General features: G+C 44.3%; 1 protein-coding gene across 2 annotated transcripts; it reads left to right on the top strand.

Annotated features, from left to right (window-relative positions):
- Positions 1-16,667: 16,667 nt before the first annotated feature.
- On the top strand, positions 16,668-21,273 carry LOC123044394 (uncharacterized). 2 transcript variants are annotated; one of them, XM_044467126.1, is made up of 9 exons: positions 16,668-18,128; positions 18,630-18,703; positions 18,792-18,826; positions 18,992-19,070; positions 19,195-19,251; positions 19,404-19,481; positions 19,568-19,705; positions 20,216-20,428; positions 20,911-21,273. In XM_044467126.1, exons 1-9 carry the CDS (start codon positions 16,775-16,777, stop codon positions 20,944-20,946), a joined length of 2,064 nt encoding a protein of 687 aa, XP_044323061.1. In that variant the 5' UTR covers positions 16,668-16,774; the 3' UTR covers positions 20,947-21,273. The 2 variants fall into 2 exon arrangements, with proteins under 2 accessions (XP_044323061.1, XP_044323060.1); XM_044467125.1 differs by having other exon boundaries at positions 18,777-18,826.
- The last annotated feature ends 328 nt before the right edge of the window (positions 21,274-21,601 follow it).

Here is a 21,601-nt window from a genome sequence, read left to right as displayed (position 1 = left end):
AAGGTGGAATATGGTGGAGGGGGCACCGCACATGGCTAAGGAACGATCACGTAGATCAACTTGTGTGTCATGGGGTGCCCCTGCCCCCATATATAAAGGAGCAAGGGGAGGAGGGCCGGCCAAGGAGGAGGAGGCGCGCCCAAGGGGGGAGTCCTACTCCCACCGGGAGTAGGACTCCTCCTTTCCTAGTAGGAGTAGGAGAGAAGGAATGGGAAGAGAGAAGGGAAGGAAGGAGGGGGTGCGGCCCCTCCCCCTAGTCCAATTCAGACTAGGCCTTGGGGGGCGCGGCCTGCCCTAGGCAGCCCCTCTCTCTTTCCCGTATGGCCCAATAAGGCCCAATACTTCTCCCCGGCGAATTCCCGTAACTCTCCGGTACTCCGATAAATACCCGAATTACTCGGAACCTTTCCGAAGTCCGAATATAGTCGTCCAATATATCGATCTTTACGTCTCGACCATTTCGAGACTCCTCGTCATGTCCCCGATCTCATCCGGGACTCCGAACTCCTTCGGTACATCAAAAATCATAAACTCATAATATAACTGTCATCAAAACCTTAAGCGTGTGGACCCTACGGGTTCGAGAACTATGTAGACATGACCTAAACTATTCTCGGTCAATAACCAATAGCGGAACCTGGATGCTCATATTGGCTCCTACATATTCTACGAAGATCTTTATCGGTCAAATCGCATAACAACATACTTTGTTCCCTTTGTCATCGGTATGTTACTTGCCCGAGATTCGATCGTCGGTATCTCAATACCTAGTTCAATCTCGTTACCGGCAAGTCTCTTTACTCGTTCCGTAATACATCATCTCACAACTAACTCATTAGTTGCAATGCTTGCAAGGCTTAAGTGATGTGCATTACCGAGAGGGCCCAGAGATACCTCTCCGACAATCAGAGTGACAAATCCTAATCTCGAAATACGCCAACCCAACTTTTACCTTCGGAGACACCTGTAGAGCTCCTTTATAATCACCCAATTATGTTGTGACGTTTGGTAGCACACAAAGTGTTCCTCCGGTAAACGGGAGTTGCATAATCTCATAGTCATAGGAACATGTATAAGTCATGAAGAAAGCAATAGCAACATACTAAACGATCAAGTGCTAAGCTAACGGAATGGGTCAAGTCAATCACATCATTCTCCTAATGATGTGATCTCGTTAATCAAATGACAACACATGTCTATGGCTAGGAACATAACCATCTTTGATTAATGAGCTAGTCAAGTAGAGGCATACTAGTGACACTATGTTTGTCTATGTATTCACACATGTATTATGTTTCCGGTTAATACAATTCTAGCATGAATAATAAACATTTATCATGAAATAAGGAAATAAATAATAACTTTATTATTGCCTCTAGGGCATATTTCTTTCAGTCTCCCACTTGCACTAGAGTCAATAATCTAGTTCACATCGCCATGTGATTTAATACGAATATTCATATCTGTATATGATTAATACCTATAGTTCACATCTTCATGTGACCAACACCCAAAGGTTTACTATAGTCAATAATCTAATTCACATCGCTATGTGATTAACACCCAAAGAGTACTAAGGTATGATCATGTTTTGCTCGTGAGAGAAGTTTAGTCAACGGGTCTGTCACATTCAGAGCCGTATGTATTTTGCAAATATTCTATGTCTACAATGCTCTGCACGGAGCTACTCTAACTAATTGCTCCCACTTTCAATATGTATCCAGATTGAGATTTAGAGTCATCTGGATTGGTGTAAAAGCTTGCACCGATGTAACTCTTTACGACGGGCTCTTTTATCACCTCCATAATCGAGAAATATTTCCTTATTCCACTAAGGACAATTTTGACCAATGTCTAGTGATCTACTCCTAGATCACTATTGTACTCCCTTGCCAAACCAGGGCAGTGTATACAATAGGTCTGGTCCATAGCATGGCATACTTTTATAGAACCTATGACTGATGCATAGGGAATGACTTTCATTCTCTTTCTATTTTCTGCCGTGGTCGGGATTTGAGTCTTACTCAATTTCATACCTTTGCAACACAGGCAAGAACTCTTTCTTTGACTGTTCCATTTTGAACTACTTCAAAATCTTGTCAAGGTATGTACTCATTGAAAATCTTATCAAGCGTCTTGATCTATCTCAATAGATCTTGATGCTCAATATGTAAGTAGCTTTACTGAGGTCTTTCTTTTAAAGAACTCCTTTCAAACACTCCTTTATGCTTTGCAGAATAATTCTACATTATTTCCGATCAACAATATGTCATTCACATATACTTATCAGAAATGATGTAGTGCTCCCACTCACTTTCTTGTAAATACAGGCTTCACCGTAAGTCTGTACAAAACTATATGCTTTGATCAACTCATCAAAGCGTATATTCCAACTCCGAGATGCTTGCACCAGTCCATAGAGGGATCGCTGGAGCATGCACATTTTGTTAGCACCTTTAGGATTGACAAAACCTTCTGGTTGCATCATATACAACTCTTCTTTAAGAAAACCATTAAGGAATGCAGTTTTGACATCCATTTGCCAGATTTCATAAATTGTGGCAATTGCTAACATGATTCGGACAGACTTAAGCATCGCTATGATTGAGAAAATCTCATTGTAGTCAACACCTTGAACTTGTCAAAAAACTTTTTGCGACAAGTCGAGCTTTGTAGATAGTAACACTACTATCAACGTCCGTCTTCCTCTTGAGGATCCATTTATTTTCTATGGTTTGCCGATCATCGGGCAAGTCCACCAAAGTCCACACTTTGTTCTCATACATGGATCCTATCTCAGATTTCATGGCCTCAAGCCATTTTGCGGAATCTGGGCTCATCATCGCTTCCTCATAGTTCGTAGGTTTATCATGGTCTAGTAACATGACTTCCAGAATATGACTACTGTACCACTCTGGTGCGGACCGTACTCTGAAAGACCTACGAGGTTCTGTAGTAACTTGATTTGAAGTTTCATGATCATCATCATTAGCTTCCTCACTAATTGGTGTAGTTGTCACAGGAACCGGTTCTTGTGATGAACTACTTACCAATAAGGGAGCAGGTACAATTACCTCATCAAGTTCTACTTTCCTCCCACTCACTTCTTTCGAGAGAAACTCCTTCTCTAGAAAGGATCCGAATTTAGCAACGAAAATCTTGCCCTCAGATCTGTGATAGAAGGTGTACCCAACAGTCTCTTTTGGGTATCCTATGAAGACACATTTCTCCGATTTGGGTTCGAGCTTATCTGGTTGAAGTTTCTTTACATAAGCATCACAACCCCAAACTTTAAGAAACGACAACTTTGGTTTCTTGCCAAACCACAGTTCATGAGGCGTCGTTTCAACGGATTTTGATGGTGCCCTATGTAACGTGAATGCAGTTGTCTATAATTCATAACCCCAAAATAATATTGGTAAATTGGTAAGAGACATCATTGATCGCACCATATCAAATAAAGTACGATTATGACGTTCGGACACACCATTACATTGTGGTGTTCCAGGTGGCATGAGTTGTGAAACTATTTCACATTGTTTCAAATGAAGACCAAACTCGTAACTCAAATATCCGTCTCCGCGATCAGATCGCAGAAACTTTATTTTCTTGTTACAATGATTTTTCCACTTCACTCTGAAATTCTTTGAACCTTTCAACTATTTCAGACTTATGTTTCATCAAGTAGATATACCCATATCTGCTCAAATCATCTTGTGAAGGTCAGAAAATAACGATACTTGCCACGAGCATCAACACTCATTGGATCGCATACATCGATATGTATTATTTCCAATAAGTCAGTAGCTCGTTCCATTGTTCCGGAGAAAGGAGTTTTAGTCATCTTGCCCAAAAGGCACGGTTCGCAAGCATCAAATGATTCATAACCAAGTGATTCCGAAAATCCATCTTTACGGAGTTTCTTCATGCGCTTTACACCGATATGACCCAAACGGCAGTGCCACAAATAAGTTGCACTATCATTATCAACTTTGCATCTTTTTGGCATCAATATTATGAATATGTGTATCACTATGATCGAGATCCAACAAACTATTTTCATTGGGTGTATGACCATCGAAGGTTTTATTCATGTAAACAGAACAACAATTGTTCTTTGACTTTAAATGAATAACCGTTTTGCAATAAACATGATCAAATCATATTCATGCTCAACGCAAATGCCAAATAACATTTATTTAGGTTTAACACTAATCCCGAAAGTATAGGGAGTGTGCGATGATGATCATATCAATCTTGGAACCACTTCCAACATACATCGTCACTTCACCCTCAACTAGTCTCTGTTTATTCTGTATCTTCTGTTTCGAGTTACTAATTTTTAGCAACCGAACAAGTATCAAATACTCAGGGGCTACTATAAACACTAGTAAGGTACACATCAATAACCTGTATATCAAATATACCCTTGTTCACTTTGCCATCCTTCTTATCCACCAAATATTCAGGGCATTTCCGCTTCCAGTGACCATTTCCTTTGCAGTGTAAGCACTCAGTTTCAGGCTTTGGTCCAGCTTTGGGATTCTTCGTGGGAGTGACAACTTGCTTGTCATTCTAGTTGAAGTTCCCTTTCTTTTCCTTTGCCCTTTTCTTGAAACTAGTGATCTTGTCAATCATCAACACTTGATGCTCTTTCTTGATTTCTACCTTCGTCGATTTCAACATCACGAAGAGCTTGGGAATCGTTTTCGTCATCCCTTGCATACTATAGTTCATCACAAAGTTCTACTAACTTGGTGATGGTGACTAGAGAATTCTGTCAATCACTATCTTATCTGGAAGATTAACTCCCACTTGATTCAAGTGATTGAAGTACCCTGACAATCTGAGCACATGCTCACTAGTTGAGCGATTCTCCTCCATCTTTTAGCTATAGAACTTGTTGGAGACTTCATATCTCTCAACTCGAGTATTTGCTTGAAATATTAACTTCAATACCTGGAACATCTTATATGGTCCATGACGTTCAACTTGTCTTTGAAGTCCCGATTCTAAGCCGTTAAGTATGGTGCACTAAACTATCAAGTAGTCATCATATTGAGCTAGCCAAACGTTTATAACGTCTGCATCTGCTCCTGCAATAGGTCTGTCACCTAGCAGTGCATTAAGGACATAATTCTTCTATGCAGCAATGAGGATAAACCTCAGATCACGGATCCAATCCGCATCATTGCTACTAACATCTTTCAACACAATTTTCTCTAGGAACATATCAAAATAAACATATGAAAGCAACAATGCAAGCTATTGATCTACAACATAATTTGCAAAATACTACCGGGACTAAGTTCATGATAAATTTAAGTTCATTTAATCATATTATTAAAGAACTCCCACTTAGATAGACATCCCTCTAATCCTCTAAGTGATTACGTGATCCATATCAACTACACCATGTCCGATCGTCATGTGAGATGGAGTAGTTTCAACGGTGAACATCAATATGTTGATCATATCTACTATATGATTCACGCTCGACCTTTCGGTGTCCGTGTTCCGAGGCCATATCTGTTATATGCTAGGCTCGTCAAGTTTAACCTGAGTATTCCGCGTGTGCAACTGTTTTGCACCCGTTGTATTTGAACGTAGAGCCTATCACACCCGATCATCACGTGGTGTCTCAGCACAAAGAACTTTCGCAACGATGCATACTCAGGGAGAACACTTCTTGATAATTTTAGTGAGAGATCATCTTAAAATGCTACCGTCAATCAAAGCAAGATAAGATGCATAAAGGATAAACATCACATGCAATCAATATAAGTGATATGATATGGCCATCATCATCTTGTGCTTGTGATGTCCATCTTCGAAGCACTGTCATGATGACCATCGTCACCGGCGCGACACCTTGATCTCCATCGTAGCATCATTGTCGTTACGCCATCTATTGCTTCTACGACTATCGCTACCGCTTAGTGATAAAGTAAAGCAATTACAGGGCGTTTGCATTTCATACAATAAAGCGACAACCATATGGCTCCTGCCAGTTGCCGATAACTTCGGTTACAAAACATGATCATCTCATACAATAAAATATAGCATCACGTCTTGACCATATCACATCACAACATGCCCTGCAAAAACAAGTTAGACATCCTCTACTTTGTTGTTGCAAATTTTACGTGGCTGCTACGGGCTGAGCAAGAACCGTTCTTACCTACGCATCAAAACCACAATGATAGTTTGTCAAGTTAGTGTTGTTTTAACCTTCGCAAGGACCGGGCGTAGCCACACTCGATTTAGCTAAAGTGAGAGAGACAGACACCCGCCAGTCACCTTTAAGCACGAGTGCTCGTAACGGTGAAACCAGTCTCGCGTAAGCATACGCGTAATGTCGGTCCTAGCCGCTTCATCTCACAATACCGCTGAGCCAAAGTATGACATGCTGGTAAGCAGTATGACTTGTATCGCCCACAACTCACTTGTGTTCTACTCGTGCATATAACATCAACGCATAAAACCTAGGCTCGGATGCCACTGTTGGGGAACGTAGTAATTTCAAAAAAATTCCTACGCACACGCAAGATCATGGTGATGCATAGCAACGAGAGGGGAGAGTATTGTCCACGTACCCTCGTAGACCGTAAGCGGAAGCGTTATGACAACGCGGTTGATGTAGTCGTACGTCTTCACGATCCGACCGATCCAAGCACCGAACGTACGGCACCTCCGAGTTCAGCACACGTTCAGCTCGATGACGATCCCCGGACTCCGATCCAGCAAAGTGTCGGGGATGAGTTCCGTCGGCACGACGGCGTGGTGATGATCTTGATGTTCTACCATCGCAGGGTTTCGCCTAAGCACCGCAACGATATGACCGAGGTGGAATATGGTGGAGGGGGGCACCGCACACGGCTAAGGAACGATCACGTAGATCAACTTGTGTGTCATGGGGTGCCCCCTGCCCTCGTATATAAAGGAGCAAGGGGAGGAGGGCCGGCCAAGGAGGAGGAGGCGCGCCCAAGGGGGGAGTCCTACTCCCACCGGGAGTAGGACTCCTCCTTTCCTAGTAGGAGTAGGAGAGAAGGAAGGGGAAGAGAGAAGGGGAGGAAGGAGGGGGTGCGGCCCCTCCCCCTAGTCCAATTCGGACTAGGCCTTGGGGGGGCGCGCGGCCTGCCCTAGGCAGCCCCTCTCTCTTTCCCGTATGGCCCAATAAGGCCCAATACTTCTCCCCAGCGAATTCCCGTAACTCTTCGGTACTCTAATAAATACCCGAATCACTCGAAACCTTTCCGAAGTCCGAATATAGTCGTCCAATATATCGATCTTTACGTCTCGACCATTTCGAGACTTCTCATCATGTCCCCGATCTCATCCGGGACTCCGAACTCCTTCGGTACATCAAAACTCATAAACTCATAATATAACTGTCATCAAAACCTTAAGCATGCGGACCCTACGGGTTCGAGAACTATGTAGACATGACCTAGAACTATTCTCGGTCAATAACCAATAGCGGAACCTGGATGCTCATATTGGCTCCTACATATTCTACGAAGATCTTTATCGGTCAAACCGCATAACAACATACTTTGTTCTCTTTGTCATCGGTATGTTACTTGCCCGAGATTCGATCGTCGGTATCTCAATACCTAGTTCAATCTCGTTACCGTCAAGTCTCTTTATTCGTTCCGTAATACATCATCTCACAACTAACTCATTAGTTGCAATGCTTGCAAGGCTTAAGTGATGTGCATTACCGAGAGGGCCCAGAGATACCTCTCCGACAATCAGAGTGACAAATCCTAATCTCGAAATATACCAACCCAACTTTTACCTTAGGAGACACCTGTAGAGCTCCTTTATAATCACCCAATTACGTTGTGATGTTTGGTAGCACACAAAGTGTTCCTCCGGTAAATGGGAGTTGCATAATCTCATAGTCATAGGAACATGTATAAGTCATGAAGAAAGCAATAGCAACATACTAAACGATCAAGTGCTAAGCTAACAGAATGGGTCAAGTCAATCACATCATTCTCCTAATGATGTGATCTCGTTAATCAAATGACAACACATGTCTATGGCTAGGAAACATAACCATCTTTGATTAATGAGCTAGTCAAGTAGAGGCATACTAGTGACACTATGTTTGTCTATGTATTCACACATGTATTATGTTTCCGGTTAATACAATTCTAGCATGAATAATAAACATTTATCATGAAATAAGGAAATAAATAATAACTTTATTATTGCCTCTAGGGCATATTTCCTTCACTACGCCTGTGATGAATGATGACTTTTGGGAAAGTCAGCATCCTAATTCTCCACTCTTCACCCCAATACAACAAATACCTCAGTCCCCTGCACCAACCCTTCAAATGGGCTCTGAAGAAACTCATCCTACCTTGTCTGTGCATGAAGAAATTCCAGCCACTAGTGCTGAAGAAACTGCTGTTGCTGATCCTTTGAACACGCAGATTGCCACTGAAGAGAAACCAGAAATTCCTCAGCCTGAAGAACCGGAGATTGCGATTCCTGAGGTTGTGATGCAACTCACTGACACTCCTCTGCCCAAGCCAAAGGATCCATTCTCAAAGAAGCAAAAGTTCAAGGTTGAAGATTTCTTTAACGAGCATGTGTTCTTCACAGACTACAATCCCTATGATTCTGCTCGCATAAGGAAGAGGCATTTCTGGACTGCTAGTCAAGCCAATTTCTATTCCTCAGTGCTATTTAACAAAGACAAAGTCTTCGATCATGAACACATTCCTCACATGGACATGGAATCTCTGCCAGGCTTCGAGCCAGTCCTCAGTGTTCTTCATGATGCTGGATTGCTAAATTTCTGCACTGACATATGTGATTGGAATGAAGAACTCATTCTTCAATTCTATGCAACGCTGCACATCACAGGAAATTCTGAAGATGTGGACTCATGGGTGTTGGACTGGATGTCAGAAAATACTCACTACAAGGCACCAGCAACTGAATTGCTTCGTGCCCTCCCACTCAGTCCTCCCCTTGAAGGTGCTCGTTGCATCTACAATGAACATGAGCTTACAAATCATTACATGCAAGTGCTGATGAAGCCCTTGAAGCCAGGGCAAGCCCCTCGAACCAAATTCCTCGTCAAGGAATTATTGTATGTGCCACGGACTGTCTATCGCATTCTGACGAAGACAATGAGTCCTATCAAAGGCCACGACTCAAATGATCAAGAAGTCATTGGCATCATGAAGAATATGCTTTTCAATATCATTCATGGTGTTCCCGTCAACTTCCATGATTTCTTCATGAGGACTCTGGTGGATGTTGCTATGTCACCATTTGAGCTGAAGCCTTATGCACCATGGATTATGAGGATCATCAGGACAAGGTCTTCACTCAATTACAAGGCTGATACTCTGAACCACGACAGCTACTTGCCTCCAATTGAAGTCCTCAAACATACATTTTCCTCAGTTGATGACAAAGGCAAGGCAACTGCTGTGATAAATGAAGGCATTCGTCCATTGGATGGTCAATTTCGCAACGCTGCATCCTACTCCACCAATGATGACTCTGCCACACATGACTTTGCCGCCAACACCTCTACCAAGCAAATTCCTCAAGCCACAGCACCCAGGGTGATGACTGATCGTCAGTTACTCCTCAGTCTTCATTAGAAAGTTGATCGCAATCATAAATGGGTCAAGCGTCAGTTTGGTTGAATTCTTCACAACATGACCTCCACACACAATTAGTGAAGAAAAACCACTACTACCTCCATGAAACCTTCAATCGTACCTGGGCTGTTCTATCTCATGTCTACAACACAGAAGATCTAAAGAGAATGGGTCTCAAGGAAGAATTTGACTGGTCTGCACCTCCACCGAAGAAATTCAAGAAGGTCAAGGTTCCTTCCTTGGTGGCCAGCTCCTATTCTTCATCGCGCAACATTGATGAAAATGAAGACTTGGATGACACTGCGGCAGGCCCTACTACGATAACCGACCCAAACAACGCTGACGCTCCTCCATCAACTTGATATTCTTCAGGGGTGTTAGTCCTCAATTTCGATCCTTTTGGTCATTCGATGACAAAGGGGGAGAAATCTGAGTTAGTCTTCAAGCGGGTCTATTATATGGGCGTTTTTTGCTAAGTTACAACTCTCGCTCTTCTGAAACTTTTATTGGATCGAGTTGTAATCTTAAAACCGATGGTGCTCTGATACTTTTGATGCACTGTGCTCTGATTCTGCATGCTTGTTCCTCGTTAATATTATTGCACGCATGCTGAATTTCTTCAGGCACCATATTTCATCATGCATTTCAAATTCTTCATATTATATGTCAAATGCATGTATGAATTACAAGATATAGGGGGAGATCTCCATGATTCAACTCTTCAAGTGTGCATTGCTTCAAAAGCAAATTCCTCACTATGCACATCTTTAGGGGGAGTTCTTCTATATCTTGCAATCAAATTCCTCAATATCAGTACTTACACTTCATATGTTTATCCCCATTGAAAACTTAACATATATTGTCATCAATCACCAAAAAGGGGGAGATTGTAAGTGCATCTAGTGCCCCTTAGTGATTTTGGTGTCTTGAAGACTTATAGGTTAAGGGACTAATGTGTTTATGAGTGTACACAGGTCTATAAGTCTATGAGGAGTTTGATATTTACAGAGAAAGTCGACCCCTAAAAATGAATATCTTCGACTGAAGATTTTGGTATTCCTGAAGACTTTCATGAAGACTTTGAAAGTGAAGAAATTGGTGTGTCCGTGAAGACTTGATATTCATGCATGGAATATGAAGCTTGAAGACTTTCGTTTTCATAGTTTTGTTTTTCTCCTTCTTGAGTCATAGGAAACACCGTACTGTTAAAGGGGGTCGAGGAAATACTAAGGAAAAAATTTCATGTGATGCTCAACTCAAAATCCTACACCTACCAATCCCTTCGAGTGAAGCCATTGGAAATCTCACACAGTTCAGTCAATTTCTTCAGTGACAGAGACAAAGTTCTTCTGGTCGCTGAGGAATTTGTTCTGACCGAGGAGTTAGGAATTCGCCAGTGCGAATTGCCTACACTGTGAGGAACATGATAGCCCTGAGGAATTTGAGAGTCAAAATTCCGACCATTGCTGTGTTGCACGCCAGCTGTCCCAAAATATCTTATCCACCTAACGGTCATATCATCAAAGGGCATTTATGTCTTATCATGTCAGGCTGCTCCCTAGGCTATAAATAGCCGCCCCCTACAACCACTAGCTGGTTGGCTGCTCCGAGAGAAACTGACACTTGTCATTTGAGAGCAACCCATCCTCCGAGGACTTTGAGCGAAAATCATCGAGTGAGGAAAAACCCAAATCCAAACACCTACAAACCCAAAGTGACTGAGCATCACTGAAGAGATTGATCCTGCGTGGATCCGACGCTTGTTACCTTTGAAGACTGTGCTTCCTCCATATGGTTAGGCGTCATGGTCTAGAGCATCCAAGAGGAATTGTGGATCGCCGAGTGACCGAAGTCTGTGAAGGTTTGGAAGTCGCCTGAAGACTTACCACGAGTGATTGGACGAGGTCTCTGTGACCTTAGTTCAAGGAGAATACGGTGAGGACTTGGTGTCCTGAGCTGCGTGCTCAGCGACTGGGTGTCCGGGACTGTGTGTCCTCGAGTTTAAATACTCAGCCGCTCCAACCAGACGTATAACTGAGACAGCAGTTGGAACTGGTCTACCAAATCATTGTCTTCACCAACCTTACTGGTTCTATTTCCTCAACTCTTTCATTTCTTCATTACTGTGTTGAGTGATTGTTCATATCTGTGTTTGAAGACTTTGACTGAAGACTTTCTCAATTTCCTCAGTTCAATTTCTTCAGTCTGTTTGTCTTCATCTTGTGTTATCCTGTGTTTACGCTTTCTGTACTCTGTGTTTGTCTTCATTTCATCATGATGACTACGTGTGTATTCTGTCATGCTTACTTCTGAGTACTTATTCCGCTGCAAGTAGTTCTTCGCTAAGGAATTTCCTCACCGGCAAATTCCTCAGTGAAGAATTCATAAAAATCGCCTATTCACCCCCCCTCAGTCGATATAACACACTTTCATTACACCGCAAGGTGGCCCGAACCAGGATAAACTAATGTGTCTCTTTGTCTCTTTGAGCTTTCCGCGCTAGGCTTAGGAGGATCGCGAGTAGGCAGGCTGGGTAGGTTGAGATCTCCGCACGCACCCTAGAGTTCGAACCACTCAAGGGTTTGCGGAACCCGTAATACGATAGTAATGCCGACCATGAATGAAGCGTTGTGTGCTCCATATACCAGTAATGAGGTCAAGTTAGCGCTCTTTCAAATGTTCCCAACCAAGGCACCCGGCCCGGATGGATTCCCAGCACATTTTTATCAGCACCATTGGGATATTTGCGGCGACGAGGTGACAACGGTGGTTCTCCGGATCATTAAGGGAGAGGAGAGCGCAGAGGCGATTAATGACATTGTTTTAGTGTTGATTCCTAAGGTAACAAGTCTGACCCACCTCCCCCAGTTCAGATCTATTAGCCTTTGCAATGTGCTATATAAAATTGCCTCAAAAGTCATAGCTAATAGGCTAAAGATCATACTCCCTGACATTATTTCTGAAGAACAATCAGCGTTCGCCCCTGGCAGACTAATCTCCGATAACATTATATGTGCGTATGAGTGTTTGCATTTCATGAAGAGGAACCGATCTAAAACCAACAGCTGTTGTGCACTGAAACTTGATATAATGAAGGCGTATGACCGGTTGGAGTGGGATTATCTCCAAGCCATAATGCTTAAGCTGGGTTTTTCGTCTGTTTGGGTGGATATTGTCATGGGGATGGTGAAATCAGTATCTTTTTCTGTGTCGTTGAATGGTGAAAAGCTAGAGCAATTTAAACCCACAAGGGGTATTCGATAGGGTGATCCGATCTCCCCTTACCTTTTCTTACTTGCAGCAGAGGGCCTATCGTGTCTTTTGAAGTCCAGTTCTCAGTCGTCTACATTTGGTGGCATCAAGGTGGCCCCTACAGCTCCAACTGTTAGCCATCTTTTGTTTGCAGATGATAGCATGTTGCTTTTTAAGTCAAGTGTGGAGGGAGCAGAAGTGGTATCAAACCTGTTGGGTACTTATTGTGGAGCCTCAGGCCAGAGAATAAATCATGAAAAGTCTTATGTTTTCTTTAGCAGGGGATGTCCAGATTCTCTCAAGCAAGATCTTATGCAAAGTTTAAATGTCCACAATGAATATTTGAGTGACAGATATCTAGGGCTACCAATGGATGTTGGTCACTCCAAGAACGGCACCATCAAGTACCTTCGGGATAGAGTGTGGGAGAAGGTGAGAGGATGGATGCAGAAAATGCTGTCAGTTGGGGGAAAGGAAGTCCTCATCAAATCGGTCGCTCAAGTGATCCCAGTCTTTTCAATGTCTTGCTTCAGGCTTCCTAGAGGAGTTTGTGAGAGCGTAACCTCCATCATACGGCAGTTTTGGTGGGGAAATAAACAGGGTAAAAGGAAGCCATGTTGGGTCTCCTGGGATGTCATGATGAGGCCAAAGAGCCTAGGACGTCTGGGTTTTCGGGATCTTGAGATATTCAACGTTGCGCTACTGTCAAGGAAGGCTTGGCGACTTCTACAAGAACCGGATTCCCTTAGTGCTCGCATTCTTAAGGTCGTTTACTACCCTACGACGACCATATTGGAGGCGAAACTAGGCCCCCATCCATCATAAGTCTGGCGATCGATTATTGATGGAGGAAATGTTTTGAATCATGGGATCATCATGCGCATTGGAGATGGAGCAACGACTAGTATATGGCATCATAACTGGATTCCGAGAAGTGGTCTAATGAAATCGTTTACGCCTCGGGTGGCTAATCCTCCGCAGATGGTGAATGATCTCATCGAACCAATCCTCCGCATGTTGGATAGAGGAGTTAGTCTGCCAAGTCTCTGTGACAGCTGATGCTAAGGCAATTCTAAAAATCCCCCTTTGTACAAGGCAGGTTGATGATTTTTGGGAATGGTCAGGAGATCCGGAGGGGCGATTCTCAGTTAACTCAGCCTACAAAGTGATCCATGTAATGAAGATGGGAAGGGAAGCCTAGCTAGAGGAGGCAGAGGAGATGTCCAGTGGAGAAACCAAGGGATGGTCATCTATTGCAGGTTCCTTCGAAGCCGAAGATATTCACATGGAGGTTGGCTCGTCATTCACTTCCCACCAGTGATGTTCTGCACCACCAAAACATGTTATCGTCCCATGTGTGTGCTTTATGTGGAGCAGAGGACAACTGGCGCCATTCTCTAATTGACTGTAACTACGTCAGGTGCATGTGGGCTCTATCAAATGAGGACATGGTGCAACATATGTGCATGCAGAGAGATGAACAAGCGAAGAGATGGTTGTTTCTAATGAGTGAATCGCTTCCTCAAGAGGAGTTTACTACCATGATTGTTACACTATGGGCCATTTGGGTAGCAAGGAGAAAGATAATCCAAGAAGGAATTTACAAAACTCCTGTCTCAACTAATGGTTTTATCACTAGCTACATGGCAGATTTGAAGCAAATACGGAAGCCTGTTGGCAGGTCAGTGGCAGCACCAACTATTCGCCCAGCTACTTGGCAGTCGCCACCGGAGAATCATGTTAAAATTAATGTTGATGCGGCAGTGTCGCGTGCATGTGAATTTGGGGCTGTGGGAGCCATTTGCCGCGATGCATCAGGGGTGTATTAGGGGTCCTCGGCAGTTATATTCAACAACATAGAAGATCCAGAGGTTTTGGAAGTCCTAGCTACCAGGGAAGCACCGGCGCTTGCCGAGGACCTGTACGAGCATAAAGTTTTCATCGCCTCGGACTGCATGGTAGCGGTGGAGGCGATTAGAGGAGGAACAACAGCATCGTACGGAGCACTGGTGCATGAAATAACGGAGAGAGCTCGTTTTTTCACTTCTTGCATTTTTAGTCATGAATTTCGGACCTCGAACTTTGAGGCCCACAACCTCGCGAAGCATGCGTTAACGTTGGGGACTGTCCGTCATGTTTGGTTAGGCCACCCCCCGCGATCTTTTGTTCATCCTTGTAAACATTGTGACGGTTGAATAAAGCTTCGCAAGTTTGTCTCAAAAAAAGCAGCCGACACAAGCCCTTCCGGATCATGCGCCTTCTGATTCCCCTCTCTTTTCACCTTCTCTGATCTCCATCAAATCTTGCAACAGAAACGGATGCACAACGAGCCCTTCCGGATCATCCCAGTTATTCTCCCAACGAGTACTGGCTATGGGTGAGCGAGTGTAAGGGGGTGAGGCTAGATTTGGCGCCGGGACGGCGCGCCAGGTTTCCATCTCCCGCTATCCCCCTCGCCCTCGCGTCGCACCCGCTCGTGCGACCTCGCGCCGCACTCTCCACAAGAAACTGCCGAGCCAAGCGTTTCCAGCGAGCCAGACTCTAGGCTGTTTTAAGAAGCGTGCGATGCAGGCCCAACAGTGAGTCCGAGCAACCAAACAGGCCTCTTGCTTACTGCGCGGGCCTAGTTGGGCTCAATGCGGGCAACCAAACACGCCCTTACTAGTAGCCATAAATGTTAGGAGGGAGCCACTAGTTAACGAGCTCTCCTTCGGGAGCCTCGCAACGATCAGCGCCGCTTGGCGCGCTCTCAGCCATTTGCCACGTGTCGCGCTCTGGACGCTCCCTTCGGATTTTATTTGTTTTATTTTTCCGCACGCGTTTTCTGTTATTTAAACAGTTTTTTTTCGGTTTTTTTACGTTTTGGTTTTTCACCGGTCTTCCTTAGCTTTTCGACAATTTTTTTCGAAAATTTCTTTTTGCGCGAAAAAACATGTTTTTTCCTTTCGCGAGAGTCACGGTTTTGCTTCCGCGAGAAACACGGTTTTGCTTTCGCGAGAGTCATGACCGTGCCTCTTGGAAACGAAAAAACGTGTTTTCAGTTTTTTCCCTTTCGCGAGAGTCACGGTTTTGCTTCCGCAAGAGGCACGGTTGTGCTTTCACGAGAGTCACGGCCATGCCTCTTGGAAACGAAAAAAAAACGCGTTTTTCCTTTCGCGAGAATCACAGTCGTGCCTCTCGGAAACAAAAAAAAACACGTTTTTTTGTTTTTTTCCTTTCGCGAGAGTCACGGTTTTGCTTCGCGAGGCACGGGTGTGCTTTCACGAGAGTCACGGCCGTGCCTCCTCGGAAACGGGAAAAAAATGTGTTTTCTCTTTTTTCTTCTTCCGTGAGAGTCACGGTTTTGCTTCCGCGAGAGACGCGGTTGTGATTTCGTGAGAGGCACAGGCGTTCCTCTTTCGGAAAAGGAAAAAAACCCGCGCTCCCGGCTCGGTTTTTCATCCGGTTTTTTTGGCCATTTTTTGTGAATTTTTTTCGTCAAAACCTATCAACATGGAATTTAATTTTGAAGACCTCGATACGAAGAATCCAACGATGAAAGCGGTTTGAAATTTGGACACACGGTTTGAGAGATTAAACGTTTTGAATAAACGGACCTAAAAAAAATTATCAGGTTGCGACAAGTGACGCGATGCATGTGCGCCACTTGTCGCAATCTGAAAAGTTGGAGTGATCTTTGCATCGACCCGGCAACGGCCGCCAAGGCGTGCGAGATACTGGGCCGCGGCCCGGCTTCGAGCGCCATAGCGCTTTCGTGGCGCATAAAGCGCTGCATAGGAGGCCTCGGGGTCGTGAGAAGAGAGATAACCCTAATCCCCAAATCCTTCCTGTCCCGCGACGCCACCAGATCCCCCACAATCCCCACCATAATCGGAAGCCCCGTCGTGATGGGCGACGCCGCCAACGCCTCCCGTCGGCGTCGGCTGGCCTCAATTCTCCTTTCCCGGAAACCGCGCCTCACCGACAGCAGGAACGAGACCACGGCCACAGCCGAATCCAAGGATGGCTTCACCATGGCGGTCTCCTTCTGGATGGCCGACCCACCACAATTGTCCATCTTCTCCATCCACTGCTGCAGACCCCCTCATTTTCAAGACGGGCCGTACTGCAATTTCAAAGATTTGCCACACGTGGTCGGCGTCGGCGCGGCGGGCCGTTTCGTTCTCATCCGCGCCGTCTTCGACCGCCGCGCCACATCCGAATATTTCCTTTACAAGGCCGGTGAGTCACCATTGCTCGACCCGATTCTTCCTCCCTACGATTATCGTGATGGCGACCGCGATGATCTGCGGGGGGTCAGGGAGTTCGGCGTCCTGCAGCTCGGCAGCCAGTATCTCGTGGCCGCTCTCTGCCTCGACCCGTTGTCGGATGACTATTACCTTCGGATCTACTCGTCCGAGAGAAAATCATGGAGCACCAGGACCCTGCCCAATCCATGTCCTGGGGTCGACAGGATTATGCCCGACAAGGTGATCACTCTTGGAGAAGAAGGCCTACTAGGGTGGGTTGATTTGTCACAGGGCCTGCTGATGTGCGACCTGCGTCAAGATCAGGTGCGTCTCACTTTCATCCCGCTGCCGGAGCTGTTGCCTGGGAACAGATACAAACTAAAAGGTCCCGTTCCCCCTCCCACCGCAGAGAGAAGCAAAAAACTAGAGGGCGAATCTCACCCAAATCTCTGGTGGTTTCGGGATCTCTCATGGGTTGATGGCGTGCTCAAGTTTATTGAGATGGAGAATCTTGTTCCTGAAAGCCGGAGCGACAAGGGTGATGTTATCTACGATTCAGACTTGATCATGTCGCTCGAGCGCAAAGCCGTGGATTGGCATTGCAAGCAGCCGTCCTTTGGGGGTGCCTGGAGGGCTGTCACATGGACTCGGACAGTTTCGTCCAACTGTTGGCGCCAGACATGCGCTGTCAATGTCGCTGACATCTTGGTTGTTGACGGATCAGCGCATTCATCTTTGTTGCCCGGGCTAAAGGGAGAAAAGTTGACATTCATGGACCTCTACTCAGCTTTCCCCATCCTGAGCCCGGATGGTGACGATATTCTTTATCTCAAATCTATGGTGGAACCCAGTAACAAGGATGGATGTGTGGCCGCTGTTGACTTACGAAACAAGGCTGTGAAAGCAGTTGGCAAGTATTATCTTCCGGATGATTTTTATTACCACTTTCGCTATGACCCTGAACATCCTTTCCGTGTCTGTGCATTGTCCCGCCATCTGGATATGACTCCAGGTAACTGTTACCTGCTCTTATTGTTCGCCATGCCTATGCAATGCTGACAATCCTTATCTACTTAGTTATTACTTGCTCTGATTTTTTTACTCCGGCATATAAGATTTGTCTGAAGTTAAACTTTGTAAAGTTTGACCAACTTCATAGAAAAAAAATATCAACATTCACAATACAAAATCAATATCATTAGATGTGTCATGAATTCAATTTTCATAATTGTATAACTTTAATGTTGTAGGTGTTGCTATTTTAACATGTAAATATGGTCAAACTTTACAAAGTTTGATTTCAGACAAATCTTATATGAGGAGTTAAAAATACCGAGGGGAGTATGCTCTTCTTGTGACTGCCTTGGCGAATTAACCTGGGCGCTATTTGGACCCACTTGATGGCTGCCCAATGCCTGCATGTTGCTTTGTGTGTCTTCTGCATATTTACCAGTTCCCTAAAAACCTGGGATTGTGAGTATGGTGTTGCTTATGAATTTAGCTGTTTCTGTAGGCATTGAAGTCACAGCGTGTCGCAAGATCACAGGGGATGCTAGCAGCTCTTCAAATTTTCCAAGAAACACCTCAGTAAGTATTTTCTATCACTTTTTATTTCAACGAAAAAAATTCCACCAAGTAACTTGCCATCTCTTCTGCATTGCTTGGTGTGAGTGAGCTCAATTCCTGCGAACCAAGGAGCAAAATCCAAAGGCAAGTTTCTTATTCTACGGAACCTCTCTTCTGCTAAGGCCTGGGCACCTATGATCTGACTTAATTAGATCAATTCATTATATAATTTGATAGCTATTCGCCGATTAGCTTTACCTGATATTACCATATTGGGATCTCTTGTCTAATTGACTTTATGATCCTCAGGCCATTGGAATTGGCTCAGAAAAACAAGCGTGCACGAAATGCTGCTGGGATTATTATGCAGAATGATCATATTTCCAAGGTCCATCCTATTGAAAACGATCTGCGGAAGTTTCCGTGATGGCAGTCCAATTTGCGTTCTGTTTATTATCAGCGGCTCATCCGATTTCTCTCTCACTGTCTTTTGTTGGTGATGCGAGCAACAGCTTGACGATAAGGTGCTGGAGCTAGAGCGGGAGCTAGAGCAGAAGAAAGAGCAGAAGGTATATTTGGCCGAGATCCCTGTGAACTTGCTTTTGCAAATTTCGTCCTTGCGCTGTTGTTCGCTTTGCCATGCATCGATCCCATATGCCCTGTTTCCAATCCATTTTCCCTTCATCGTTCAGCAAGATTAATTAGAATGCACCATTTACAGCCACAACAGCAGTGCTTCAAAAAGTGGGATGCGGCAAGCTATCCCCCTGGGCATTCATTGTGGCCCCAAAACAATCTGGTATGTTGTATTCCATATACCCTATTTTACAGTTGTCTGTTTTCTCATCATCATCAAGCAAAATTAATTAGAATGTACCATTCCAGCCAGTGCGGCAATACTTCAGCAAGCCACCACCATCGTTCGCCCCTCTACATGGTCGTCACAACTACCAGGCACTGTGGCAGCAGCCACCACCATCAAAACAGCAGTTCACTTATAACAGTGAGTTTGAACCTCATGAGGTAAAAACATTGGTGAAGCTTATGATATTCTGCTATCTCCTCTTTTGACCTGTAGCTATGTAGCCCTGGAACGGACCATCTTCACTTGTTAAAAATTACTCGCAAGATACATATTCTTAGTAGTAATTCTCTCACATGTGCTGTCATGGTTGATGGATCCAACTTGACATGTTCTGTGCAATTTTGCATTATGTGTTTTGAAAGTAAAAGATGAAAGAAAAACTATGGGCACCAAGTTAAAAAATATGTAATCAGTAAGCCTAAAAGCAACTAGACTGTTGTATTAAATTCATTATTTGAGTCCATTGGAATATACTCCCTCTGTCCCATAATGTAAGACGTTATAGTATATTGGATGTAATAACGTCTTACATTATGGGACGGACGGAGTAATAAGCAACAAAGATGAAATTATGTATTTCTGCTATGCTGTGATGGGCTACTTTTGATGTGTTGCCTAGGTGTCTATTTTTCCATCATCTTACCATCAGCTGTTGCCTATGATTTCAGGCACCCCTGCCATCCTTCAACAATTGCAGTGGAGCCGGCTACCATTGGTATTCACAGCAATTTTCTGCCCCTAACTCATTTGACTATGGCGCACACACAGGCTATGGCAACTACCAACACCAGTGGGAGCAGCTTCCCAGTACTCTGGAGCTGCCTATTGCATCTTGGCAGCATCCACCTCCTCCGTTGCATTGTGATCCAACACCTAGTGAGGTAAAAACAGCACTGAAAACCTGTGTTTGCTGACATGGTCCTAGTATAGACATGGAGTGAACCTTTCATTAAGATTACTTCTTTCAAGATAGTCATAGTAATTCTGCGCTTGTTGCATATGCAAAACCCTTGTGTGTTTCAAACTCAAATTAAAGAGGGTTACATAGTGTCAGACTATGTAAGGTAATATCCTCTCATAGTTTGACACTATTGCTTATGGTCTAGAGGATCATTGCTTATGGTCCGGACTGCGAGAAATGTTTATTTCCTAGAAATTCTTTGTAAACTAGTACTCCCTCCGTTCCTAAATATTTGTCTTTCTAGGTATTTCAACAAATGACTACATACGGAGCAAAATGAATGAATCTACACTCTAAAATATGTCTACATACATCCGTATGTAATAGTCATTTGAAATGTCTAGAAAGACAAATATTTAGGAACGGAGGGAGTAGTAATCATGGCTATGCTTGTGGTGACAGGGGACATCTTCCTTACTACCGTTGGGAGATGCATGATGTCTCTTTCCAATAGTCAAGGCAAGGTGAAGAAGTTTCATGACCTGGCTAGCATCTACAGCAGATCTTAACAGTAGCCAAGCTGCTGATCGAAGAAGAGGCCTGATGACGACGCCACTGGAGCCGTTAATATATATGTATTTATGTAGTATTTGTCTCCCTCCGTCCGTAAAAGATTGTCCCTGTAGGATGGTCTCCCTCCGTTCTACAAAGATGAGCAAGACCATCCTACCTTCCAGTGTGGTGTGTGTACGGGCTTAATACTGGACTGCCTTATTATAGTAACCTACCTAGCTGTTGAATTGGATCGGTGATGTTTATCTTCAAGTTTAGGCATCGCTATCTGGCGACGCTCAGGCTAGCAGGAGGTTTGGGCATTCCCTATTCGGCGCTGCAGGCGCCGGTTAAAGGGCAATTTTCCTAACAGGCGCCTGCGGCCGCATTAACTAGGCCGGCCCATTTATTTTTCTCTTTTTGTGTTAAAAACTCCAAAAACGGGAGCGTTAACTAGGCCGGCCCATTTATTTTTCTCCTTTTGTGTTAAAAACGCCAAAAACGGGAGCGTGCGGGGATTTGAACTCAGAACTGCTTCGTTCAGAGAAAAGGGTGCCAACCATTTTGGGTATCAGGCGATCTTTTCATGTTCTGACGCATA

The sequence above is a fragment of the Triticum aestivum genome, chromosome 2B, assembly GCF_018294505.1.
Source record: "Triticum aestivum cultivar Chinese Spring chromosome 2B, IWGSC CS RefSeq v2.1, whole genome shotgun sequence".
Lineage (NCBI taxonomy): Eukaryota > Viridiplantae > Streptophyta > Magnoliopsida > Poales > Poaceae > Triticum > Triticum aestivum.
Note: the sequence above shows the minus strand (reverse complement) of the source record. Positions and strands in the feature narration are given on the sequence as shown.